At 39.5% G+C, this 19,331-nt stretch overlaps 1 protein-coding gene and 1 long non-coding RNA gene across 2 annotated transcripts in view; both read left to right on the top strand.

Moving 5' to 3' along the window:
- LOC5563989 (acetylcholine receptor subunit beta-like 2) overlaps positions 1 to 19,331 on the top strand; it is a 41,499-nt gene that overhangs the window by 4,860 nt on the left and 17,308 nt on the right. Inside the window, exon 7 of the mRNA XM_021852574.1 lies at positions 4,916 to 4,995. Within this exon, the coding sequence (XP_021708266.1) occupies positions 4,916 to 4,995 (80 nt within the window). The remainder of the gene's footprint in view (positions 1 to 4,915; positions 4,996 to 19,331) is intronic.
- LOC110678925 lies at positions 14,325 to 16,324 on the top strand. The gene is made up of 2 exons (XR_002502054.1): positions 14,325 to 15,415; positions 15,475 to 16,324. It is a non-coding gene; the product is annotated as an uncharacterized LOC110678925 (long non-coding RNA).

The raw sequence follows: 19,331 nt of genomic DNA, 5'->3' as shown, positions 1-19,331 counted from the left end.
TAACAAAAATGAAACCAAATTTGCTATTTGTAACAAATCTTGATATAATTGTGCTATAATTTTGTTGTCATTCACTGGTCGGGGAGATGTACGTGTTTTCGTTTGATAAAGAAACGAGTCTGCGTCAAGATGATTGCACGAATAAATTTATAGTTTATTAAAATTATAACTTTATTAAAAAAATAAAATGACAGCAGAACGAAAACAAAATATGATATCGAATAAATTAATGATAAAGTGATGGCAAATTATGATATCAATTTGATGCTGAAAACAAGATCTGTTTTCGGCTTGATTTCTTTTTTATGTTGGACTTTGCTCGGGCAGCTTTACGGTATTGTTTATTGAAGTGTTATAAAACATGTATCCTGGCATTTATTTTCCATTATTTTTTCTCAAATATATTTAACCCCTCTACCGGCAGCTTCATATTTTACCGTAATAAAGATATTCAAACGTCGATAACTGTTCCTCGGTATTTTTGTACCATTATTTCACAAGTTCTCAAAAAAAACTCTTCTAGTTTTGGAATATGTGTCAATATTGTTGTGTCAACTGGATCCTGAGATATTCCGAAATTCCATGGGGAACCGACGCGTTGTTATAACCCACGTGCATATTTCATTCTACAAATTTTTTATCGTATATTCACTCTTCGGAACATTACATTAATAAGAGAATGTTGTGAAAAAATGAATCAATTTGGTGCAGTAATTGAGTAACGAGCATTTATGTGTCTGGTACCACGCTGGCCAAATAAAAAAATTAAAAAAAACATCATATCGTAATTGTCAGATATCTCCTAGAATACTGAACCGATTTGTATGATTTTTTTAAGAGTAGCTCCTTATCACCTAGCTTAGTGTAGCCCACATTTTTTTTTGATAAATTGACGTTAAACAAAATAGCCGCCAAAGACATTTTATATGGAGATATCGGTCTCCCAAAAATCATGGGAATTTCGTTAAAACCAGATCACCAATGACAGGTATCGACATAGATTCTTAAACTAGAAAAGTTTTTTGAATATTTTCATTGCAGTGAAAAATGAAGCTGCCGGTAGAGGGGTTAAACCAGTATCAGAAACAGTAAAACAAATAAATCAGATTTTAAACTCTTCTATTTCCCTATACAAACTTTAATTTGAAAATGGAATCTCGTTTTGAAGTTTAAAAGGAGAGTTTATGTCAATGGGTAAATCATTTTTTTTTTGGAATTGTGTATACAAAATTACATTCAATTGATTGATTATTGAAACTTAATTATCGAATAATTCCATGAGTATTGGATGTGGCAAGAATTCAGCAAGCATATTTAGATTCGGGGTCCACGGACTCCGTTTTCGACGCATTCACCATTAGCCCGACTTTTGTTGCATCGCATTTAAGGCGGGTGAACAAATCTGCCAACGTTTCAAATTTTCTCTCAATAATATGTCGTCCGTGAAGCAAACAAATTGTCCGGATCTCGTGAAAATCGTGCCTCGACTGTTAAGTCCGTCTCTCCGCATGACACCTTCAAGCGCAATATTGAATAACAGGCACGAAAGTCCATCGCCCTGTCGTAGTCCCCGCCGAGACTCGAACGAACTGGAGTGTTCGCCCGAGATCTTCACGCAGTTTTGCACACCGTCCATCGTTGCTCTAATCAATCTTGTGAGCTTCCCGGGAAAGCTGTTCTCGTCCATGATTTTCCATAGCTCTATGCGGTCGATACTATCGTATGCCGCCTTGAAATCGATGAACAAATGGTGCGTAGGGACCTGGTACTCACGGCATTTCTGGAGGATTTGCCGCACGGAAAAGATCTGATCCGATGTCGAGCGGCCGTTGATGAAACCTGCTTGATAACGAACTCATTTGCTATAGGTGATAGACAACGGAAGAGAATCTGGGATAGCACTTTGTAGGCGGCGTTTAGGATAGTGATTGCACGATAATTTTCACACTCCAGTTTGTCGCCCTTTTTATGGATAGGGCATATAACGCCTTGCTTCCACTGCTCCGGTAGCTGTTCCGTTTCCCAGATTCTGACTATCAGCTGATGCAGACAAGCGGCCAACCTGTCCAGGCCCATCTTGATGAGTTCGGCTCCGATACCATCCTTTCCAGCGGCCTTGTTGTTCTTGAGCTGTTGAATGGCATCCTTATCTTCCCCCAACGTGGGAGCTGGTTGGTTTCTACTGTCCGCTGTGCTGACGTAGCCATCGCCTTCGCTGTCGTGACCTTCTGTGCCTGTGTTATCTGTGCTATTCAGGTGTTCATCGTAGTGCTGCTTCCACCTTTAGATCACCTCGCGTCCGTCCGTCAAGATGCTCCCATCCTTATCCCGGCACATTTCAGCTCGCGACACGAAGCCTTTGCGGGATGTGTTGAGCTTCTGATAGAACTTCCGCGTTTCTTGAAAACGGTACAGCAACTCCACCTCTTCCAGGCGGCGCTTTTTTCGGAATAGGCGAGTTTGCTGTTTCGGCTTCAGTCTGTATCGTTCCACGTTTTGTCGCGTACCATGCTGCAGCATTGCAGCCCGCGCTGCATTCTTCTCCTCTAAAACCTCCTGGCACTCTTCGTCAAACCAATCGTTTCTTGAGCTCCGTTCCACATATCCGACAATGCTTTTGGCAGCTTCGTTAATGGCTGCTTTAACTGTCCTCCAGCAGTTCTCAAAAGGTGCCCTATCGAGCTCGCCCTAAAACGGCAACGCTGCCTCAAGATGCTACGCGTACGCATTTGCGACATCGGGTCACCATCACCATGTAGTCGTCGGAGTCAATGTTAGCGCGATAGGTTCTGACGTCGGTTATGTCGGAGAAGTGCCGTGCATCGATCAAAACGTGGTCGATTTGCAATTCTGTCAGCTGAGGTGATCTCCAGGTGTACCGATACGGGAGGCTGTGCTGGAAATAGGTGCTACGAATGACCATATTCTTGGAGGCGGCAAAATCTATCAGTCGTAGGCCGTTCTCGTTCGTCAGCCGATGGGCGCTGAACTTTCCAATCGTCGGTCTGAACTCCTCCTCCTGGCCAACCTGAGCGTTCAAATCTCCTATGATGACCTTGACGTCGTGGCTTGGGCAGCGGTCATACTCGCGTTCGAGCTGCGCGTAAAATGCGTCCTTTTCATAATCAGTGCTTCCGAAGTGTGGGCTATGCACGTTGATTATGCTGAAGTTAAAAAATCGGCCTTTGATTCTTAACTTGCACATTCGTTCATAGATCGGTCACCACCCGATCAAGCGCCTTTGCATATCACCCATCACTATGAAAGCTGTTCCTAGTAATCCTTTATGAGAGAGATTCGCGGAAGCTGACATTTCTGTCAAAGTGTGAGCCAATCGAGCAGCAAGAGCTGTCAAAGTGTGAGCCAAACGAACATGCGTTATGTTTGTTTTGAACTTTTCTTGGGAAGTAATGTAATCCGCTAGAAATTATTTCGGTAAAAGTAATTTTGCATGAAGCAAAAAAATAAAATTATTTTTCTTTTTTAAATTTTTGTCAATGCGATTTGTAGTTGTTGATTTTTTTGGCTGTTTATTAGTTTGGATATGTAGCTCAAAGATCTATAACGAAACTAAATACACTTTTTAGCAATGAGGAAGTCATGTCAGTGTTACAATATTATTCTCGACGCTGAACAAAATCAGCACTGCTGGTCTGTTGCCAAATCATTCCATTTTTCTTTCGCTTATCTCTCTATAAAGGATCACTAGCTGTTCCCAGCTCACGTGTGTTGCCGCAGCACTGGTAGATGGTATGATTACCTCTAAACGTTCGCACCATTGCACCTGTCCAACACATCTCCTGCAGCGCTACGATGTCGAAACCGCGGATCTTCAGTACATCGGAGAGTATGCGAGTGCTTCCGATGAAGTTGAGAGATTTGCAGTTCTATGTACCGAGTTTCCAATCGCTAGTCCATTTTCGTCACTGTGGTATTTGTCGATTGTTCTGGTCCATATTCTCTCGTTGACGTTCCTGTGCTGGTGTATTTTTACGGCTGGATTGCAGGGCCTGACACCAACCCCCTAGATTTACGGAGGACCATTCCCCCTAAATGTTCGGAGGGCCATAGTGCGCAGTTTAGCGTAGCTGGCACTCGGACGATGATCAGCCGACCCTGACATGGGGAACAGACGTTGTTGTGAGCCGCTCCTATTATGGAGTACAGACGCTCCAGATTTGCAGAAGCAAAAGCAAACCCCCCCCCCCCCCTTCCCTGCCAGCATAAGGCCAAAGTTCCCACCGGGGTTGGTTACCCGATCTTCCCCAAGGTTACTCCTACTCCGGCCAGTACCATGAGAAGGTTGGATAGGAGTTGCTGGGAGTTGCAGGCTAAGGACCGCACAAAGGGGTCTATTTTATTCCTGCAGGTACGCGAAGTACCAACGGTACGCCATGCACAGCCATTTACCGTGGCGGCACAAAGATACTCCATACCAAAAGGTGCATCTTTAGATTTTATTTTATTTGTGGATTTACATTTTACGTGAATCACGTTCAATTTTGTGTGTGTTATTTTTTTATTCATACGAGGCCTAAATTTAGACAATCGGCTGAAACTCAAAAAATGTTGTATATGTTTCAAGAGTGACCCGAATGATATGTTTAAAGATGTTCTCGCGTCGTGAAATGATAGGACATGTCTTATAAGTCTGTTATTGAATTCATCAGCTTGTATAAGGTTCACACAATCTGTGTGAAGATTATTTGAAAGATAAAGAACTACAGGTATCTTAAAATATAGATGGCAATAAGTCTAGCTGGCTCGCTATAAACAGAAGCAGACAGTTGGGTCTCTAAATTTACTACATCATAAGGATAGCAAATTTACCCATTTGCCCTATATGCTTACGTACTTCCTGCAAAATATTTATATCAAGGCTTTCTTTTTATACCTCATCCACTTTATTTCACAGTATCAGCGATTATCCCGGAGAATTCAAGGAGGGTGGTGATAGCTTTGACAACATTGGGATGAATCTTCCACACGGTTCAGGTAAGCTTCTCAACAGGAATGATGTTTATTTTAAGAATGTTTCCACTTGGGTTTCCTTTGATATATATTAGGGTGGCAAGGAAAATGGTCATAATGAGTCGTTGAGACCCTATGCATGATTGCAAATATGATATCATATTTTGTATTTTTAATTCATTGCTGTACAGTTCGTTTTCGAAATGTTAACATGAATTAAAAATAATAGTGATGATGGATGATAAATGTATTAACAACAGGCATTGCAGGATTCGCTCTCATTTGAGTATGAAGCACGATCAAAGCAAGCAAAGAAAAACATCCCATCTGTTGCGGTCCACGATCGTCATTGTATCGCAAGGTGTAACAAGTCTGATAAATGGAAGCAGCGAGCGAGAGCCCCAAAGAGAGAGCAATGATAAAATCCATTTTTCTCGCTTGTTAACCGTTGGGGATAGGTGTTTTTCTTCACTTGCACGATAAACAATCCACGAACTTCCAATAGCAATAGTGTCCCCCAGGCTTGGAGCATGTTTAGAGGGGTTTTATCATGCACTACAGTCACCCCACGCAGTTGAATCACCCACAATTTATGAATCAGCTGACTTCAAAAGACAAAATTATAATCAAACTTGTCACAAAACATCACAGAATTATTTCTACTGATAAGAAACTATGTGTAAAAATAATTCTGTGTTGTTTTGTGACAAGTTTGATAATAATTTTGTCTTTTGAAATCAGCTGATTCATAAATTGTGGGTGATTCAACTGCGTGGGGTCACTGTACTATCCCCCCAATCTGATCAAAGTTGTAGCAGTATACGATAAACAGTCTCTCATAATGTGCAGCATGTTATGATAGTTACGGAGAGCGATACGTTAGAAATTCTCTCAATTTTCTCAGGATTCAATCCCTGATTAACAATATATAAAGTGTCAACACAGCAAGATATAAATTGTAGTATGGTATAATAGGGTGGTTCAAAAATCCTATTATGCCCCATTCCCTATCTAGACTCTAGACCAACATTTTGAGTGTCCTCCCAAAATTTGAGCTAATTTGGATGAAAATTGAGACTGCACAAGCTATTCAAAGTTAATATGGGAATTACTATGGGCAGGCCTTGGAAAATTTAAAATCACGAGCCATAATTTCATCTCATTTTTCCGCATGCATGCCAATTAAAAAAACAGACACACACCACCCACTGCTTGAAGCCGATCACTGTGTTCCAACACTTTCGTTGATACATTCTCTTTCTTTCTTTTTTTTTTGAATTTCTTTATTAATTTCATTCCAAACATTATATTCATTTCTTATATCTAGGTGTTCTGTGTTATTAGACAACACTATCATCCTTATTTGGTAAAACAAATTTAAGATTTTATTAACATTTTGTTAACAACATATTACATTACATTTGCCGTAGCAGTTAAGATATTTTACAGGTGAGTTGATTTCACCTGCTTATAAGAGAAAAAAACACGTTTTCAATTTACTTAAACTAACTTAACACTTCAGTCGTCGCGCTGTTGTATTTTGTACAACACTGTTGAAAAAACCTCGCTTTTCGTTCCCAACAGCAGCGTGGTGGTTCTGACGGTGGCAAACGACTGGAAGGTTAACCTAAACATATAACGCATTAATCGTGGCAATAGAAGATTGTAACGATTTTTGCCTGAAATTATTAATTGTTTCATTTGACATTTGTTCCAATGTTTCAACATTGGATATTCTATATAACTCATTGGTATTATACCAGGGAGGAAGCAAGCCTCAGAATCATTTTCAAAATTTTATTTTGAATTCTCTGCAGAGCTTTCTTCCTGGTATTACAACAGCTAGTCCATATTGGTACAGTATACAACATGGCTGGCCTGAAAATTTGTTTGAATATTAAAAGCTTGTTCTTAAGACAAAGTTTTGATTTTCTATTAATAAGGGAATAGAGACATTCTACATATTTATTACATTTGGCTTGAATGTCCTCAATGTGATTTTTGAAAGTTAAACTCTTATCTAGCATGAGCCCTAGATACTTAACTTCATCTGACCAATTTATTGGAACCCCTCTCATCGTGACAACATGTTTACTTCTTCTTCTTTCTGGCGTTACGTCCCAACTGGGACAAAGCCTGCTTCTCAGATTAGTGTTCTTATGAGCACTTCCACAGTTATTAACTGAGAGCTTTCTTTGCCGATTGACCATTTTTACATGTGTATATCGTATGGCAGGTACGAAGATACTCTATGCCCTGAGAATCGAGAAAAATCCCTTTACGAAAAGATCCTCGACCAGTGGGATTCGAACCCACGACCCTCAGCATGGTCATGTTGAATAGCTGCGCGTTTACCGCTACGGCTATCTGGCCTTCTTGAAGGTTTCAAATAAAGAGCTTTTGGTTTATGTGGGAATATTATTAGTTGAGTTTTGGAAGCATTAGGAGAAATCTTCCATTTCTGCAAGTATGAAGAGAAAATATCCAAACTTTGTTGCAATCGACTACAGATGACACGCAGGCTTCGTCCTTTGGCGGAGAGGCCTGTGTCATCCGCAAACAAGGATTTGTGACATCCCTGAGGTAGATGTGAAAATATTGTATAATATTGGTCCCAAAATGCTGCCTTGGGGAACACCAGCTCTTACAGGAAGTCTTTCATAACTTTGAATTATTCTAACAATGTGTGTTGGAAAATTTAAGTTTTTAAATTTTACAATAAAACCTTCATGCCATGATACATTCTCTTTCTGATCAAGAAACAAAGGTGAATATTTTCCATTTTATTTTCTATATTTGAAACCAAAGCGGTGTTCGATCATCCAAAAATTTAAAATCTTGTTTTAAGGTTGCATTACCAGAACATATGATAGCTAGGTGCCGGATCCTATTCTTGGCACTTTTTATTCACTTTGGCAGTGGGGTTTTTTGAAAGCAAACTGAGCTAATGGTTGGCCACAATATGCGTAGCATTGAAATGCTTTTTTTTCCAGACAATTCGGTCAAGAAAAACCCCCCATGGCAAAGTGAATCATGGAAGTGCCCAAGTAGCTTTGCACTCTATTACCAATTTTATGCAAAACATAAATCACCCGAATTGCTCGATACCGTTGTAGTCTGTGAGAGTTGATGCTCTTGAACGCTCTCTCGCCACATACCAAACGAGAGAGTGAATGCGATCTGTCGCGAACTGTTATGGTTCATGAACTGTTACACTCTCCGAATATGGTTCGATCGGCTTATTCGGATCAAAATCCAAACACTGGCTATTGACTGTTTAACGAGAAACTTGTGACGATCGGAGCGCCTCCATCTCTCATATAACGAGGGTATTATAACTAAGTTGAAGGTGATGATTTCGCATTTTGGAAGTAAACATCACCTCCAAACACTAGTGATTTTGCGGTGGGATGTTGATGTATGATCACGAATGGGAAAATAAAGAAATCCATTCAATCGGTTATAATGTTAGCACATGTGCTCTTAACCCGTTAACGCCCAAGGTATCTCACAATTGGAATTCAGCTCCGATTTTGTTATTCATTGTCATATTCGTATAAATTAAACCTTATTTCATCAAAAAAATTCAAGTCTATGGTGGGGATCCAAAAAAATCTTGAAAGTGTGTCGTCCGTATCTAGTTGTTCTATAAGTTTATTTTCGAGATTAATCAAATATATAAAAAATACAGGTGAGGGGTAATTCATAAATTACGACACGTACAGAAGAGGAAGGAGGGGGTACCAGGAAAAGTTGCCACCCATATAAAAAATGAAATCCATACAAAAAGTGTGATATAGAGGAAAATTGAGGAGGATGAATATAGCAAAACTTTGCATGACGTAATTTATGAACGTATCCCAATAAAGAAATTGCAATATAGAGAATAAAAATTTCAGAGGCGAAAGATGCATGCCAGAACTAAATCATTTAGTGACTTCAATTCAATTTTCTGTTCTACCGCGTAAGTAAGATACAGACATACATACATTCCCATACATGTACAATTATGCACACTTACACCCTTTATACCATAAACAAAATAAAATCTTACATCAAATATTTTGATTAAAAAAAACACATAGATGTTCCGTCTTCAAAAAGATTGTATAAAACTTGCCAGCTGATAATGAAAACATAACTACCTATCCAAATATTTTTTCTGGGTCAAGTTATTAGTATACATTGTGGCTCGGATCTGACAGCGATCGAAATAAATATATTTGGCAATATCAGAATTTCGTTAGTGCTAATCAAAAGCTAGTCCTTCAGTTCAATGACAGTCAAATATTGGAGTCCAACATGCTTTACGTGAATATTTGAAGCCAACATTATTCGTCTATAACGTTGAAGTTACTGCATCACTGATGTATATGGTCTTATCCAGCGATAGAACCGAATCCACGCTGTCCAAGATTTTCGACACTAGAGCGAACCAGAATACATACCTGGGGAGCATATGGAAGCGTGCCCGCTCAAATGTCACAATTCTTGGACCGAGTGAGTTCAGCAAGGGAGGCTCTTTTCTGCTATCTCAACGTGTCACTGGTTCTGAAAAGTAAACAACCATACAAAATTACGCCTAAACAATGGTGGAGGCGTTATCAATTTTCTCGAAAACATTCATTTTGGGAATTTAGCAGAATTTATTGGCAACAACGTATTGCAGTAGCACGTAGTAAATAACTGCTTGCAAACAATACCTTTGAAGCACATTTGTTACCTGTTATTTTTCGAATAATAATTTTTACTTTTCCACGTTAAGCCTTAAAACTGATTCTGGACTTAGGTTGGAGGCTATTCAATTTTACTCCCATTTGACAGCCGCCCTTCACCCTTGGAGTTCAGTTCACGGATGGATAAGTCATTATGTCGGTTTTCCGTTCTTCTCTCCTTTCAAAAGATCATTTTTTTCATTCGATGGCTAGAAAACATGTGTTTTCTTTTTTTAGCCTTCAATAAATAGTGTCAAGGTTCATATACAAATGTAAGGAGCATTGCATCCGGAATAAGTGATTATTGTTCTACTCGATAGTTAGTACCCATTGTTTTGATCTAGGAAGACCAATTTCTTATATAAAAAAAAATTATTAAATAAATAAAAAAATGTGACCCCAGTAGTGCCATTTAGTTGATTTCCGAAGTAATAAGTTTCCAGGCGAATAGGTCTCATTTAGTACTACAACTTTGTCAAAGACACTAACTTTGTATCCAATCACTGGATTGAGATAAAAGTAAATAATATGTTTGTCTTCTAGCGCCACCTTGAGAGAGTTTTCCAAACTATTATGTTTCTGGGCGAATAGATCCTAGTAGGTTGAACATTTAGAATCTCATCGCTGGATTGATATATAAAATAGAATCAAATATTTGACCACTAGCGCCACCTTGTGAGTGTTTTCCGAACTAATAAAGTTTTAGGCGAATAGTATTCATTTAGTTGTTCAGCATTGTCCAAGACACAAACTTTGTACTGAGATATTAGCAAATAAAATCTCTGCCCACTAGCGCCATCTTGTGAGTGTTATAAGGTTTTTTGTGACTAAGAATAATTTAGTTGTTCAACATTGTCATTCAGTTGAACATATTTGTCGAAGACACCAATGTTGTAACTCGTCACTGAACTGAGATATAAACGATCAAAATGTTCGACCACCAGCGCCATATTTTGAGTATTTTCCGAACTAATAAGGTTTTAGGCGAATAGGTCTCATTTATTTGATCAAATTTGTCGAAGACACCAATTTTGTATCTCATAACTGGACTAAGATATAAGTAAATAAAGTTTTGGCTCACTAGCGCCATCTTGGGAGTGTTTTCAGAATTTGTAAGGTTCTATGCGAAAAGGTATTATTTAGTTGTCCAACTTTTGTCGAAGACACCAATTTTGTATCTCATAACCAAGGATGTTTTCTCTCGCCTCAATGTACACTCAATTCGAAATTATTGCCGAATCGATTGTTGCGGTTGGAGAGGGCAACCGAGTTCACCCTCTCAGGCGAAAGGCAACATGGCAAAGAGAACGTTGAAATGAACATTGCGCGAGAGTCAGCCTCGTTCGATTGGCAGGTGTGTTCATTGCAGTGTACTTGTGTTAATTGGTGATCCATTCTTCATTGCCGGCAGGCTGTTCATTATCGTTTCGTGATCCGATCCTGCGCGTCAATTTGCACCGCTCGATCGGATCACTATTCGATTGTGTGAAGATACTATCGGTACCTGCATCAATGCGTCGGTCGCTCGGGTGCTCTTAGGAATATTTGCGACCATATAGATTATAGACGGTGCGTGTCAGCAAACTGGCAATGCATAAGAGACTCCTACAGTACATCAGAAGATACTTATTGGCGTGGTAGAGAATTAGAAACTGTCTGCCGAATCTTGGATGTGATTCTTATGATTACAATTCAAATGTGTACTCGTATATGCGCTGGTATTAAGTAAGGCATCTCGCACGGATTTCAAGATTTTTTTTTCCTTTAATTACTATGCGAATAAATATTTCAACAATGTCGATGTTCAACAATGTTTTCAATTTTTAAACAAAAAATCTTACACTAGCAATGGGGAAGAAGGGTTCGAGAAACCGACGAAAATTCTAACATGAACAGTCCTTTAGTATAATGTTTTCACAAATGATTGTGATATAAGAAGTATCGTCATCATCTTCTTGTAGATTTGAACTTTCAATTCAATCTTGTGAAATGATTTAGCTAGCTAAACATTTCTTTTTCCATTGGTAATGAGTATTTGAACGAATTTTGATGCATAGGGCAAGTTAGTCATATTGATGACGATAACCAATTTATAGCAATTGAAATGGTTCTGTAGGTAGGAGTTTGACATATTCACTGTAATTTTTACATTTTAATATTTTTTGTAGGTTTTTTTATAGGATTATTAATTATAACGTGATAAGAGTTTTCTGGATGAATAATGTTCGAATGTTTCATTATTCAATGCCTTAAGGCGAAGTAGGCCGTCATTGAAATTTGTACGCGTCGTTGATGATCGTTGCTTATTCAGCTCACGATTTTGAATCAAAAAAAATCAGTTGGTTATGTACTGACACAACTGAAAAAGTATCAGCATACTTTATGCATGTTAGCGCGTACAGTTATACCTTTTCAAGTCAATTTAAAACTTTTATAACTTTGAAAAGGCCAGCCTCAAAGTCATCATGGCTGTCTAAACGAATGACGGGCTACTTACCCAACTAACATTTAGTGCAAATGTAAACATTCTCTAGACCCTCTTTATACGGCTTTATGCTGAGTAAAGGCGCTGTACATACGAACGAAAGCTTCTATGCGATCCTTTTACCAACAAATCTGGCGAATCTACTCAGCTATTTTTAAGCTGTGTTGGCAGCTCTTATTCATACCCATCATTGCTCTATCTCGACAGTTATGCGACAAGTAGCTGTGTCACATCTTCGGAAGGCGCTTTCTCAACCATTTCGCAACTGTTGAATAATTATCATACAGCTTCGCTGTATTATCGATTAAATAATATTTTCAAGCTGTTTCACAGCTTCCGGAATTCATATCATAAGTATCTGAATTTAATGTTCCCAACGTTACCTGCCACCGCTTGGAATCGAACTCACGATCTCTGCATCCACAAGTCTCGACGCTGTCCTTGTTGCCACCACAGTCTATATCGAAAGGCAAAGAAAACACACCGTTTTGTTCTACATCGGAAACGGTTCACACAATATTTTATAATTTTCGTAAAAGATGTCATAGCCGCGCTTACACCACTTCATCAGGCTGTAAAAGGGTGCGAAACGTCAAACGCAATGTTTACATCCAACAAGCTGAGTAGATGTGCCACAAGTTGTTGTTTTACAGCTTACTGCTGTATGCTCGCTGTATAACTGACGACAAAACGCTTCTTAAATATATATTGAGCAGCATAACAAATCATATTGTATAGAAGCAGCCGGATTGCTGATGGCGAGTTTTATTCCACATCATTAGGTTGCTATCTTTTACGGTGTTGAGTTACAGCTTAGTGAAAGCAGCAAAAGCGATAACTGATGAAATTTATTCAGCTAAGATTTGTAGCTGCAAAACGTTTGCGTTACAGCTGTATTAACGCTAATCGTTCTATTTTTGACAGCTTTCATTTTTTGCTGCGTTCGCTGCTTCAATTCAACTGTTATACAGCACAAAGCAAATAATCTTGGCTTATAGCGCTAAAATTGTTAGTTGGGTATCCTCAAGAAAGCTATGCATTAAGTATATGACAATTTATCCATGTAATTCATAATATTGCTGTATTGTCATAGTTGTCACTTTTTGCTTGGAATTGAATAGTGTGACTGGTAATGGTAAAAATGATTTTTATTTTTTTTCAGTTATTAAACTTTCAAACCTTGTTATATTATGTAATGAAGACAAATCCAATTTCTGCAACATTTAATTCCTTTCAGAATTTTTCATTGTGATTTACTGATTCCAAAATTTAGTCACCGTGCGTTTGTCATGATAATTAATTTTTTATTCAACTCTCCCTAACTCGATATTCAATGGACAATCGCGTTAGGTTGGTATCGAGATACAGAAAACATATTTTCCAAATCTTTTTAATATTCTTCAACTTTTAATTATATTGACAAAATACATTCAAAATAGTAATGTTAACGTGAAGAATAGTAAAATTTTAACATTTTTTTCTACACTAAAGTGCACGTTTTATTTTTACACGGCTTTTTTTTTTGCACGTTTTATTTTTACACGGCTTTTTTGCACGCTTTTCGGAATTTAAACGGTACTTTTTTTTTGCACGGAATTCGGAATTAACGCGGTAACTTACTAATTTACACGGATTTCGGAATTCACACGGCTTTTTTTTCTTATTTACACGGATTTTAGAAATCACACGGTTTATTTTTAAACGGATTCCGGAATTAGCACGGCTTATTTTTGCCCGGAATTTTTTGCACGTCACGGGGGACCGTGTATAAAAAGACCTTCGTGTAGTTTTTAGGCAGCATCCAAAAATTTCAAAGTTTGTTGGCCTGAAATGGGTAAGTTATATTATTATTGAAATAATCATAACATTCAATTTTAAGAAATTTGTTATCATTTGGAGAATATTTGTAAATTTTCTTGAAAATATCGATTAACATTTATAGGAAACTGAAACAGATCTCATCGAATTGGGTAACATCGACTTTGAGAGGTATTGACTTAAAGAGGGAAAATTGCACGTTTTTAAGGGTAAGTAGCCCATCATTCGTTCTGGCATCCATGTTGACTTTGCAGCTCCCAAATTCAAACTAATAAAACTCAGTGGTTATATTGAATATTTATTCAGAAAACCATCACTATGTGCGCTTACATGCAGAAAGTATGTTGATACTTTTTTCAGTTAGGTCAGTGAAAAACCAACTCAACTAGTTCAAATTACTGTGAACGAGATCGTCCAAATCAACTTCACACGAACGCAATTCGTCTTTCTATTATTCTTATCAAAGTATCCAAAAGTATCTACAGTCGAAGCTTATTATAACGACATCGCAGGGGACCGTCGTTATAGAGAAAAGTCGCCATAGAGAATAGTTATTAAATAAAATAAATTGTTTTTCAAGGTGCCGAAAAATGTCGCGATAGAGAGCTTTTGTCACTATAAAAGTTGAAGTTATAACGAGCTTCGACTGTACAAGCCTTCCAACTAATCAATCAAGATGTAATGAAATCGAATAACCCCTGTATAGAGCAGCTTTCTGCACGAAAGCATTTAGCTTCTTTACAAGCGTAGCGCCACCTCTCTGTGAAAGAGAAATGCAATTCAGAAGCTTTTTGGCTGCGGCGTGAGTACCGTTGCGATCTCACAACGTTGCAACAAACCATCCAAATTTTTTAGAAAAAGATAGGCTGGCACTCAAAAACAAACCAGTGGAAAACGGACTAAAAAAATGTATAAGTCCATCATGCATATAAAACAGAATGAGACAGCCTCAATTTAGGTAGATTTTTTATGAAAAGATGGGAATTTCAATAGCGTCCAGTGTTCAAGGTCACTGTTTGAATGCAGAATTTAGTTGGCATGGGTTTTTTAAATTTATTCGAGTGGAGATCGTGAACAAGTGCACATCGGGAAAAAACTGAGTATTGAAAGTTAATACCAAGTGAAGTTGAATTGAACATCTTAACAAGGTAGTGATTAAAATAAGTTCAAACGTTTTGAGAATTAATTATTAAATTAATTTAGGTACGGCAGAGCCAAGTGATAGGCAAATATTTAAATTAAATAGTGTTGCTAGTAGAATAACACGTGCTAAAAAAAACAACTCACCGGTAAGAATAAGTTTGGTGTCTTGATTTCAAAAGTGGTGATCAGCTTGAATTTCAAATCAATGTAGGCCCAAAAGATCTCTATCGGGATTTAGCTGTTCTGGAAAGACAGGACGAGCTGGCTAAAACCGTATTCGCTGGTAAGATTAGTACTATGGCGTTGATAGAATTTAAATTCATAAATTGACACGTTGAACAGGTATAATCCCCACTGCTCAACGTGGGTGCCAGTCTGGGACCAGAAAGTTGTTCGGATACCCGTTAAACATCCGATAAGCAATCCAGAAGGACCACCCTAATCGCTTTCCCTCCTGACAAGCCACCCCACTCCCATCCGGGGAAATTCTGAGTGGAAGCGTTTGGGAGCATCGTCTACTACCGCATTACTAGAGACGGCCGCGCCACTGGTGGCCAACATAGGAACCAGCAGTATTCTCCAAGCGTTTCACTGCTCGACACGTCACACGGGTTGCCTACCTAATAGCGCAACATAATCAGCCGATCCGCTCGATAGCCGAATCTGCTGGAATCGCCGACCAGGGGTCTGCATCACGTTAGTGCACACGGAGCAGGAATTGTGCAACACTACGCTCGTTCAGTTGGATGTACGGTGCCCGCTGATCGAAGCCCGTCTTCGTATTCAAGTCCAATATCACCTGCCAGCCTTTCCGCCACCCGGCCAAGTCCCATTGGTCGCTGCGTTACGACTACTACCACCACGCTCTTTCAGTTGGATGAATGGTGCCCGCTGATCGATGCCCTTCATCACGCTCGTTTGAATATCAACCCGCCATTCCGACTCGGGCCCAGTCCTATTGGTCTCTGGGTTAACGAGTACCACGCCATCTACCACGATTTCACCACCAAGACGCTTCCCGCCACGCTGCTTCCGATTGCTGCTGCCGATCTTCTGCGCCAAAACAGGATAACAGGTCAGATCTGATTTTTTTTTTTATGAACCATAATGAGCTCGAAGAACTTCATGTAAAGCAAGTGACGTCACTTAGGTAAATTTAAAAACTAGAATATAGAACATGTTGAATTCAGAATTTTAGACAGTTTAGTTGTGCTAAGACAGTAATTTACGCCTCCACTCAGGGTGATTGGGATATTGATGCTGAAGATTCTTGCCCCGATATTGAGTTTCCTCTTTTTTCATTCCGTTTAGATTCCGTTAGGTATAAAGATTTTTGTTGGTCTGTTGGTAACGCTGAGGTTGACGACTGTTTGAGCCTATTGACCCGCCCGAACGAGTGTCTCAAGCCGGGCCTCTATAAAAAGCAACAGCAGTCTCCATAGGGGAGTGGCGCTTAAACTGCTGCTGTTAAGTGTGAAAAGCTTTCGTTACATTTGGCGCCCAACGTGGGGCCCGAAAAATAGAGTTCATTTTCCTATTCCATAGATATTTAGTTTCAAAAGCATTGTTCCTTACATACAAGTTTACTTAACTTATTTTTGCTATAATTTGATAGTTTCCGAAATTACTTTCACATCCAGCAAGCAAGATTTTCAGCTCATATTCAGTTATTAGAAGTATTGTAGGATAGGTTTAAGTTTGGGATTTTGGAGTTTTAAATTGAAATAAGATGGAATACTACAGAATTAACGCCAACGAGCTTGACGAGGAAGAATTGAATTACGAATTGGCTCTTCGGGGTCACCCAACGGATGGTCCACCAAATACCCGTCAGCGTACCTTACGTAACTTGCTGCGGGAAAGTGAAGAATACTTTGCTAATGTTATGCAAGTATGCTCTCAGACAATTGCAAACGACTTTGCTTTAATTCCTCACAGACTACGTGAGATCGAACAAAAGCTTCGTAACGGACCCGCTCCTGAATGTTTATCACGTCTAGTACATTACCATAAACGGGTCAGACGTTATGTATCGGTTTCCGTAATGGAACACGAGAATAAGAAAGAGTTATTAGAATTGATTAGCAATTTAGCCAATCGTTACTTTCGTATAGATTTGAACTTTTTGGCTGGATATGTACCGGTTAATCGCCTAACGGGGACATCCAACAGTGCCTATCAATCCTTGACAGATGCTGCAGTTGGAAATCAGTCCTCTAACACCCTAGGAAACGCGGTTAATGAAACGCGATTCGATGAAACTGCACATGGCTCTAGATTCCTCGGAAATTATCCCAAGGATAAATCTTCCCAACAGATGGATCCAGTTAATGTAGCAAATCCATTTTTACTAACAGAACAGACCGCATCCGTAATTCCAGATAGGGGTTCTGATCTGATTGATTTGGATCCCAGAGTCGATTTTGCGTTACAGACGAGCTCTGGCACTGCTCAGTCCGTCCCGGTTGTAAGATCTCCTGAAGTATTCGACCAACCACGTGGAAGTGTAGTTACAGCTCCTGATAACAGCAACTGGAGACCGTCGGCGCAATCGAATGCTTATTCGAATTTCGAGAATGCTTCTCAAACGGTTCCACTTAACTTGAGGGGACATAATCCAATAAACCACCCTTCAGTGGGCACATTTCAGAACACTAGAACGGAACAACCAGATGCAATTCCTGAACCGCAGGCCGACTCAACTAGTTATATTTACGTCAGTCAAATCGAGAACTACGTCAAGACGTGTGTGAGCCAAGTGCTTACTCAGCTTCAACAATCACGGAGTGTGAGAGTTGAGCCACAGGAAGTGACCATGGATAACTTAGCCAAAGAATTTGCAAATGTCAATTTGCAGAACCACAGTACTGCATATACACCATTGGAGAGGCAAGCTCCCAGAATTAATCAACCTACCCCTCCTTTACAATTAAAATCCCACGATTTGTTAGGTCAACCAGGTTTTCGTATTCCAAATGAAGGAAATTACGAAAGATCTAGTGGACATGATGCGAGAGTGTCCACTCCACGGTTGCATCCTGAAGTCCCGTTGAATTCTCAATTCAGTCCGGTGGTGGGTTTCAATAACCAACCGCTAATGGGACGACGATCTGAAAGTCACCCGATGGATAGCACACGACCTCCTGTCTCGGGGTCTGTAGGCATAGCAAGAACGCCTAGAAATGAAAATGGACCACCAGCCAGTTTTGGATGTGGGCTTCCGATGAGACGGTTGCCTCATCAACAATGTAATATTATTGAAAAATGGCCCAAATTCACAGGTGAGTCGAATTCTGTGCCAGTAATTGATTTCTTGAGGCAAATTGAAATGTTGTGCCGATCTTATGGGATTGAGAAGGAAGATTTACGCATACATGCTCATTTACTATTCCGGGACGATGCTTATGTGTGGTACACCACCTATGAGGAACGTTTCCATAACTGGGATACTTTGGTCTTCCACTTAAAAATGCGGTACGATAACCCTAATCGGGATCGACTACTGCGGGAAGAGATGAGGAATCGAAAACAGCGACCAAATGAGAGATTTAGTGCTTTCCTAACGGAAATGGAGACCTTGGCCAAGAGAATGATGAAGCCTATGGCTGAAACGGAAAAATATGACATCATCATTGAAAACATGAAGGTGTCATATAAACGTCGCTTGGCCCTTGAACCGATTCATTCATTAGAACATTTGGCCCAATTATGCTACAAGTTCGATGCGCTAGAATCTACTCTGTACAATCCCAAAAGCCCAGTCAAACCGGGTACGTTAAACCACCTAGATATTGATGAGGAACAATCTCTACCGTGCGAAGAAGCAACCGAGGAGGAACTCTTCGCCTTCAAAGCTAAACCTAGTCGGCCTGGAACGGGGCAAAGAATTCACTCAAATCGTCAAGTGGTTGAAAAACCGTACGACGGAGTGGAAAGCAATGCAATTTCAGTGTTGTGCTGGAATTGTCGCCGCACTGGCCATATGTGGCGAGATTGTGACAAGCGTAAGACAATCTTTTGTCACATTTGTGGTCAGGCCGATACCACAGCTTTTCGGTGCCCTAACCAACATAATCTCCCAAGCAAGGAAGAGTCGGAGTCAAAAAACGAGTAGAGGAAAGGAGTAATGAGGACCAAACTCCTAATCCCAAGCCTGACTCGGTCCCTAACTTCAACTATTTCAACAGAACATTTCATAT

The sequence above is a fragment of the Aedes aegypti genome, chromosome 3 (assembly GCF_002204515.2).
Source record: "Aedes aegypti strain LVP_AGWG chromosome 3, AaegL5.0 Primary Assembly, whole genome shotgun sequence".
Lineage (NCBI taxonomy): Eukaryota > Metazoa > Arthropoda > Insecta > Diptera > Culicidae > Aedes > Aedes aegypti.
This window is presented reverse-complemented; position numbering and strand designations above follow the sequence as displayed.